This window comes from Panicum virgatum, chromosome 9K (assembly GCF_016808335.1).
Source record: "Panicum virgatum strain AP13 chromosome 9K, P.virgatum_v5, whole genome shotgun sequence".
Classification (NCBI taxonomy): Eukaryota; Viridiplantae; Streptophyta; class Magnoliopsida; order Poales; family Poaceae; genus Panicum; species Panicum virgatum.
This window is the reverse complement of record NC_053144.1, coordinates 12,567,799-12,576,901: the sequence shown is the minus strand read 5'-3', so window position 1 is coordinate 12,576,901 and position 9,103 is coordinate 12,567,799. Positions and strand designations below refer to the sequence as shown.

The 9,103-nt window shown below is 42.5% G+C and overlaps 1 protein-coding gene across 2 annotated transcripts; it reads right to left on the bottom strand.

The window, feature by feature from the left end:
* Window positions 1-581: 581 nt before the first annotated feature.
* Window positions 582-7,861, bottom strand: LOC120648380 (protein WHAT'S THIS FACTOR 1 homolog, chloroplastic-like). 2 transcript variants are annotated; one of them, XR_005664936.1, is made up of 5 exons: window positions 7,531-7,861; window positions 2,803-7,298; window positions 1,510-1,584; window positions 1,182-1,436; window positions 582-1,035 (listed from the first exon to the last, which is right to left on the bottom strand). XR_005664936.1 is itself a non-coding variant. In XM_039925141.1 (2 exons), the coding sequence occupies exon 2, from the start codon at window positions 7,217-7,219 to the stop codon at window positions 6,065-6,067; it is 1,155 nt and encodes a 384-aa protein (XP_039781075.1). In that variant the 5' UTR covers window positions 7,220-7,298; window positions 7,531-7,847; the 3' UTR covers window positions 5,615-6,064. The 2 variants fall into 2 exon arrangements, 1 of the variants encoding a protein (XP_039781075.1); XM_039925141.1 differs by lacking the exons at window positions 582-1,035; window positions 1,182-1,436; window positions 1,510-1,584 and having other exon boundaries at window positions 5,615-7,298; window positions 7,531-7,847.
* Window positions 7,862-9,103: the final 1,242 nt, after the last annotated feature.

Sequence of the window (9,103 nt, the reverse complement as noted above, 5' to 3'; positions counted from 1 at the left end):
AATTATACTCATCTATAAAAAATTTTTGCAAATAGACTTCATTTAGCACTCCATGCATGTGAGATTCTTTTTTCGACTTGTATGCGCTAGGAAAACCAAACAAGGCCAATAATGCACTAGTTCCTTTCCCTGGATTTATGCGGCCTCTCGTGGCGCCATCGCCTCTGTAATTGCCGGGAGCATGCAGCAACGTGACAGGAGAGAGAAAGAAACAGCAGAGGAAGCTCTAGAGACAGATCACAAGTACTCCCTCAGTTTCAAATTATAATTTATTTGACTTTTTTATCTTATAAATTTAACCACTGAATATTTTGTACAAAATATCACTTATTTTGTTGTGGCTTACTTTGTTAATAAAAGTTCTTCAAGAATGATTTAAATTTTTTTTTGGCTTGCTTTGTTAATAAAAGTTTTTCAAGAATGATATAAATTTGACAATATTTACACAAATATTTGAATAAGACGAGTGGTCAGACTTAAAATAACAAAAATCAAACAAATTATAATTTGAAATGAAGAGAGTACATGTCAAGATCCACTTGCAACATTGAAGGCCCGTAAAAAAAGATAGAATCCAAAAATTATAGAATAGACCGAAATAAAAAATGGTAGAAAATCTAGCTTATGAGTTTTTAGCACTTTTTATAATGTAAATACTACTAGTAGTAAGTAAATAAATAAATGTGGAGCACAGTACATCTGGACAGGAGGACAAGGAAAAGGAGGGAGCGCGATGTGGTGTGAGGTGGATTGATGCTGAAGGAAGCAGAAGATACAGAGACCGAACGCAACGGAGACGTTCCTGCTGGCAGAAAAGTGCAGGCGCATGGCTTCACCCGGCAGCAGCATCCGCGGCACGGCAGCAGACGAGACCAAAACCGGCCGCGGCCGGCAGCCCCCCACACCACGCCCGCAGCGATCCTCCACCACCATCATTTCATTCGGATCGGAAGCAGACACGGACAGCACAATGCAGCTCGCACAAGTCACCGCCACGGACGCATATGCCCTCGGCCCGCTGTTCAATCACAGCTACTACAAGACATGCGCAGGAGGAAATGGTTAGACGGCAGACGGCGATTAGGGTAGGGCAGAGCATTAGGATGTCAGCATCATCATCATCTTGTTCCACAACAAGCAGTACCAAACACCGAAAGAGCTCACTACCTGATTGTTATTACCTTAACAAAAGCTTGACCGCTGGTTCACTGCAACTTGATTTTCGCGGGTAGGCTGGTAGCAGACCTTAATTATTGTATTTCCCGCCAAAGTTGGCCCATCTTCTGTTTCGCGAATAAAGTTGGTTTATCTTTGCCATTGCACTCCATGGTACTGCAGCCGGCACCATCTTTATACCCTATGAATGAATCAGATAAAGCGGCTATTGTTCCAACCAATAATATAGGAATATGATTGCTCCAGCACCAAGCCTGTCCCTACAAAATCTCCACAAATTAGAGGAATAAACTATGCAGCCCGGCGAGTAAGGAGCTTATCTCGAATGCTTACCTCAGTGGATTGACCCGGTGGGTTTGGTGGTGAGCTAAAGATAGAATGATTCATCACCCTCTCCAGATGCTTGGCCTGATGGACATGGAATAAAATCGTTTTCTTCAGTAATGGGCGAGAAGAATAACACGCTCATGTCTTTACTTGTCAACATGACGGGGATAAAGAAAGATCACGAAGCTGCCTTCCAAACACTACCAATGGATTGGGTACAGAGCGACAGACAGCCCGATTGTACGCCCAGATTGTGAAATCTGAACCTAATAAATCACGCAAGCCTACACCAGGATGGACCCCTACTCCAAGGATAGATCAACGCACACATTACTTTCTTCAGATGAGACAAGTATAAAAATGACTTGCTGCTGGAGGAGTTGGAAGAAACCAGACTCCAGGATGACGCTGATACATCGTCCAAATTCTTGTCCGGAAGGACAGATGGCGATGGCCGAGCTGGCACCCAAGTTCAAATCAGGATTGTTTCACCCGCTAGGCACCAATTTGCTCATTCAAGCAAGCGAAAGAGAAATGGTTGCACGGCTTCAATGAGGTGCTCTCTTCTCCAAATGGATAGGCACTAGGTGAACAATGACAGAAACAGCCGTGGTCTGCGCCAGCCAAATGTAATTGCCGTCTTCAACCGTCGCGAGTCACGGGATCAATCAAGTTTCTGCTCTAAAGCTTGAGAAAAAATATTTCTCAAGAACATGAAAAAGGTTAGAACCAACAACAAAGATAACAGACGCCCTGCCAAAATCAAGAGGGTAGTGATGAATCGTACAGTAACTGCAATAAGTCAGAAAACCACTTAATTGAGGACATATATTAGATTTAGGTCTAAATCAGGTGCTAAGTATAGAAATCAAAGTGAAGGGCAAGTAAAGGTGTGGCAGCTTCCTAAAGTCAAGGCAGGGTCCAGGGAAAGGGACACCAAAACCAACCAGGCAAGCTGGTTCTGAAGCAGCGATAACCCTTGTGATTTTGTGGAAGTTGCCAACTTCGAAAGGCAGGCCCTAGCCACACACAAAAGGTGTTTATCGAACGGGTAATGCTACCCAAGGACAGCGACAGGCAAGCAAAGAATGGTGTACAAGGAAGACGCATCAACATGGAAATCCAGATGGGTCACTCACAGGGGCTGACGGTGACTGGGGGAGGAAAGTAAAAGCATGTGCTCTTGGTGGCCAATAATAGAGCCAACAAATTTAAAAGGCCAATGCAAGGTTCACAATGTAAGTTATCGAAGAAACAGTAAATGGAAAGGCTACTTAAGAGGGAGGCATAAATGCTTACCAGAAGGGAAAAAAAAGCATGATCTGAAAAAGGGCGTCTAGTCTCCCTCCATTGTTTGTATGACTTCAGGATAGGCCTGCCTAAACTATCAGACACTAACTCCCTCACTTTTAGTGCATCTGACCAGTCTTATGACCACTATCATTATGGGTTCCCTCTTGGTGTATGCAGAATCTGGTCCCATTGCTGCACCCCCGTATATGCTCCTCACTTTCATGGATTATACTCAGGCAGCAAACTTTTTTTTTTTGGGCAGTACTCAGGCAGCAAACTGAGCAGCAGCCAGTTGGCATGATTTCACCTCAATGTGTCCACAATGCGCATAATTTTGTCGGTCGAAGTTTTCTCGGCATATGTCCATCTAATTATTCCAATGGATCCCACTGAAAGCTCGGTTTAGCGTTGCAGTGAAGTCTGAGAACATCAGTAATGCATCTCCCACCAAGACATTCCATGTGGATTGTGGACATCCACTTCAGTGCTGAGAAATCAAAACATACTCAAGATATTGAAGTAGATATGGAAAGGATCCAAACCTGTGCCTATTATTAGCCTGTTGCAGGGGTTGGCATAGCCATTGATAAATCTTTTTCGTCCTTTCAGAATCTGGTCCCAGAACAACAGCTCTGAGTGCGTACCCCCAATTTCATTGATCATTATTCAGCAGCAAGCAACCATGTAAACGACAGGCTTTCAGAGGATGGCATTTGCCTGTCAGAGCACTCAGTTGGAGAGTCTCTTTATTTGACAACTGCAGAATGTATCAATTCTGACACAAAGCAGTACCTTCGCCAAAAAGAAACATTAGTACTACAATATACCTGCCACAAAGTAACCTGACAAGTGATACCATCAGGCACACAACACACAAGATCTAACTATTGGGGTTCTACAATTTCATAGACAATTGTGACATACATTTTTAACTATAATGATTTGATTGCTATGCTAACTTCTAAAAAGTTTGCATGCCTATCCTGATGGATATAGATCACATAATAATCCATAGGCCAGCATTGCTCACAATTGATCCTATTGTTAGATCCCTGGCCAGCTATTACAAGCACATCACAAAGAAGAGGGGCTAATAATCCCATGCACGCAAGTCTTGGTAAACAGAAAGGGGGCGATCAGCAACATGAAGTGTGTTGATTGTATAGGATGTAAATGATACAGGACAAAATTTTGAGTGAGCACACTGTCAACCTTAGTAGGTCAATGATAGGAAAAACTAGATATGTACAAAGGTGAAGCACATTACTGGTATCTACGTCAGAATAGGCAAGGCAACTAGAATTTCCAACTTAATATCTGAAGTTAAGACTAAACCTAGCACTATAGGAGGCAATAGAATTAGTTAAGATAAAGTCACTACTAAGTCAAAAAAAAAAACGTGGAACTATACAAGAATGTGCTACTGCAATTCAGTGAACAGATCCTGCTTTACAAAAAATAAGTGAACGGGTTGTAGGAGTGATTATCCAATGGACATGAGACATGACTGAAGTAACTAAATAACATAAGCATGAATATTAATAATGAGACATCATCAACATAGAACATTGAAAAGCTAGGTCTGTCAACAAATTCAGATCCTCGCAAAAAAGAAAAATGAAGCTAGCATATCATTTGATATGCTAGATGGAAGCAAAATTTCAGCTACTGCCAATGTCTGGAGCATTTATAGGTGCTTTATTGCCATGTACGGATGAAGATATGCACACAAGAAAGAATAGATTGAAAAATAGTACTGGACTTGATTATTACCAATTTACATTATAACTGAAGTTAAATACAAAACAAACAACATAGGAGGATACAAAATTTGTGTTGTAAAGTTGCCTGGAAGTTCTGCTGAAGTCTCCACATAATGAAAAATATTTTTGCCAGCACTAAATTTATTTATATTGCTAAAAAACTTTCTCATAACCTTTAATTGGATTGCAAGTAAGTAAATGGTATTACTAATTGTGCAAGTTGCATGCGAAGCTATTTCTTATCCTTAGACATCTCAAATGGCATGCAACTGTAAGGATGTACTGCTAGCTATTCATCAGCCAGATCCTAAAAATACACAAGTAGGTGGATGGTTGTGAGAGATAACCACGAGGCAACCATCAGATATCATGATTCATGAATATATAAAACCTTGGCACTCTAAACAAAACGGCTACTGACGACATCTGTAGAATTTTATATGTGCTTTCCACCTGTGTAAGGATGGAGAAATAATCATAAGATAAGAAAGAACCGACTAAGAAACAATACCACACCGAGTTAATACCATTAATCATAGGATCAAGTGATTGATCGACACAGCAAATTAGCAATGGCTGTTTACTAGTGAGACACATTCTTAGATGTAAAAAGATATCAAGTACACTAAGAGGAATCACTAGTATGATACAGTTTCAAAACACTGAGCATCTGGCTATTATTTATCAGAAAGAAAGGTTCAGGCCAAGAGAAGCAAACTAAAAGTATATAATAACTTGAATGCTATAGTTTTGATTCTGTTCAGCAGTGATTTTTCACCGGAACTGCAGCTATACAGCAGCGGCAACTTGCACTCCAGGGCCCAATTTCAGTAGCAGATTGCTGGGCAGCTGCAGCAGCATCGTTACCGAACAGGCTTGGTTTTGGATTATAAGCTACATAACAAGAGCAAATCCTTTCTAGAAAATTGCTAAGCCAACCATATCGCCCCTAAGATTCAAACCTGCAATGGTGGGAATAAATATGTGACTTCTGTTACGACCATTATTTTGTCTAATCTGCAGAGCTGCCACTTGATTTCTCAGATAGATTTACATTTGAAAATGGGTCACTGGTCTTTTCAATTCTTTAGTTCTCTCTTTACTTACTGTGATCACAGAAACGCACACTGTACAAAGGACTTAAACTGTAGTGGCAAGATGGCCTCACAGGTAGCAGTGTAGCACAGATTGCTCGCGCACAGAACACACACATACACAGGTAGTCATTGGTGCTGCAATTGCTTGCTGCTTTTCTGAATTTTTTTCGTGCTATGCTGGATACATGCTACAATAAGGACTCACTTAACCACCTGGTTATTGCCGGCATTACTGCTATGATTTCCTATTATCCTCCCTAATCTGCTAGCTGAAAATCTGCTTACAATAAAGGGTGCACCTGGACACTCTGAAGTCTGAACCTGGACAGGTACATGCACGCACAGGATTATTGCTAACACAAATGTGCTTTGATAAGCTGTCTCCTGACCAGTAAATCTACACACCAATTATATTGCTAGTAGATTATCTGAGTTCGCGCATGGTCGGCCAATCAAAGATGCAAAGTGCTCATGGAATTTCAATAAAGGACACTTATCAATGAGGTTACTGTTCTCATAGGCCTCCTTGAGGAAGACAGTGCTTCTTGCTCCCTTGTTAGTGATGTAGAAGATGCCATGATTTTTCACCAAACAAAGAAGCAACTTGCATGGAAGCCTGTACTCATTGTGAAATACATCTAGCTTATCAGATGTCAATCGCCTCTCCATTGTCAGGCTCAAAATCTCATGCAGGACAGCAACAGCTCGCTTTCGAGCCTGAGGCGTTGCAGACTCAACTCGCCTAGCATTCAGATAAGGTGAAGGAAATGCCATCTTTTGCCACCTGACAACCTCCTCAAGGTACTTCCGATTTGGCCTAAATCCTGCTGGGTACTTCAACTTGAAAGCAAAAGGACCCAAGATATTTCCATCTTTAGGAATCCCTCTACAGCCTATTTGGAAACCCTCAAAATCTAATTTTTCTTCTCGCGCTGTGACCGCTAGTGAAGAGTCCCAATTCTCCAGACACAAATGGTCCAATCCCTTCACATCACGGATTGAAAAAAAATCAGGATACCTTGGAAGCAAGTTGTTCTTGAAGTTCTTAGGTAATCCCAGTTCAGATTGGATTAGCTCAATCTTCTCCAAGGGGATTTGGCAGTCCATCGACATCATCAGTAACTTCCTTAGGTTTTTCACCAAGATTGGCTCCATTAGCTCTCGTGCTTGATCCTCTTCACTGGATATCCTTTTGGCCTTCTCAGTAAGTGTGACAGCAATGGGCTCTCGGGAAGCGCTTCCGCCAGAGACATGGAAGATATTGGGATGACGCTCGATAAGTGAAAGAAAGTTCCATTTTTGGACAAAGCCAACCTCCTTTTCAAGGTCACGTACAAGTAATGAGCATGTCCTTTGTGCCAAAATGAGGTCACGGAGACAAAGGAGGAGGGTAGGCTTCTTTTGGAGGTCCATGGCTTTGTCAAGACCAGGCTCACGGTGATATAGCTTCTTCTTGGGTCGGCGTCCATGGCCGGCTGAGAATGATGACATAGCCTGCCATCGTATGAAGTAAAGGGTTCTGGGAATCAAATATCCATGCCCTGCCAATCTTCTTCCCGTCATTTATATGATGAATACCAAGCTATGTAGTAACTCCAGGTTCAAGCATTCAGGAGTGCATGTACACGTTGGGCATAAAATCCTGCAAAGAAGTAAAAGTTGCATTTTCAGCATAACATAATTAACAAAATGAGGGTCAGGTTTGAGAATCTTCATTTAACATGGGACATTGAAGCCTATGTAGCAAGACTTGAGAATTTCAATGTGACTTTTTTAACGGGATTAGCCCAAAACTTTTATTCCAATGTGAAGCGTGCTTCATAGGTGTCATATTGAACTCAATAGTGAGGGGATTGAGAGAAAGCAGTACACACCAGTGAGGGGATTGCAATTAGGCCGGTGCAGTACCCAGTACACGCGTCGGGGCGGCCGGGCGGTAGGCGGCAGACTGCGGCCACAGGACGGTGGCCACCGGCACCGGGTGCGGGGCTGCAGGCAGGAGCCACGGAGGTGCGCCGCCGCGGCGGGGTAGGGGGCTTAGGGCGCGGCCGCGCGGGGCGCCGGCAGCCGACGGGATCGGGAGGCGCGCGCTCACCCAAAGGCCACCAAAGCAGGCCAGCAGGGGCCGCGGGAGAGGAGACGAAGGCCGAAGGCGGCGGGCGGCCGGCGGAGCCTGAGGACTAGTGGCTAGTGCCAGTGGGGGACTGGGGGCTGGGCAAATGAGTTTGGGCCGCGACCCACCAGCCGGCCAGCACTGCAAGCCCACAGATCCACCCATTTAATTTAATGGATGCCCTTCAGCTTCGATCTATTTATTGTTACAGCATAAAAATGAAATAAAATTGGGTGGAAGATGAAGATTATTGCTGCTGCATAAATAAAAATAAGGACCCAGCTAAAATTAGGTCGGCCGTACGGCCTATCCCCTTTAGGAAACAAGAATCTTCCAGTTTTATCAACTTTCTCTTTTTGGAAAAAAATAACACTGCAGCTCAAACACGCTGTCACAAGATGATCTAGGACCAATAAAAACAGTATGAACATAACAAACAATTTTATTCAGAATGTACATATATTTAGGTATACAACATATAACTTAGAACCGCAAATGATTGCAAACCTAGTAATTTGGTACATAATAGGCTATTTACACAAACATATTTACCTCTGCCTCCGTGAATCCAAACTACCTCCATAGGTAAAACTGAACATTCATGACTCGTAGTGCTGCCATTGCCTAATTGCCTCCACTTTGTACTGATCAAAGAAAAGATAGAGCTACTACAACTACTATCAAGCTGCTCGTAAATTAAATCAAGGTTGAGCTGCAACTAAACTGCTGACGGTGACAATCCAATAAATTTTAAAGCCACCAGACACAAACCGCGAGAAAAAAAAGAAAAGTCTTCATTATGTATCGAAGTTGGAAACTTATAAGGGATGAAGAGCATGTTATAGTGCCGATTCGCTTAGGAATCTTGCAAGAAAAAAAAAGCACATCAGATTTCAGGTCCTAAACACCATTTTGTGTGACTGAAATGAGGAAACGAAACATAGATTAGTGAAAGAATAGCAAATGCAGTTGATATTAGGAGTAAATATTAGCTAGGTTGACTATCCCTAGTAACAAACATTGCTAGTTCTATATGACCTAAGAGCATCTCCAGCAGTTTGGCAAATCGAGTTGCCATCTTTGATTTTTGGCAAAAACGTTAAAAATACTCCTCCAATAGTTTGGCAAAAGACTTGGCAATTTTTGGCAACTTGGGAAAAACCAGCCTCCAGCACGTAAATATACGCGCGCGGCGCGCGGTTGGCATCGTGGTTTCTGGTCAAGTGGGAGGATGAAAAAAGAAATAAATAACAGAGAAGGATTCATGATTTAAGTTTTCAAGAGGTGGATGGGCATAAATATAATTTTGTTTCTCTCTCAGGGTTCCTGATGTA

Excerpts from the sequence above, each read along its gene's own strand:
- LOC120648380 (XM_039925141.1), bottom strand. The coding sequence starts at position 7,219 with ATGACGGGAAGAAGATTGGCAGGGCATGGATATTTGATTCCCAGAACC.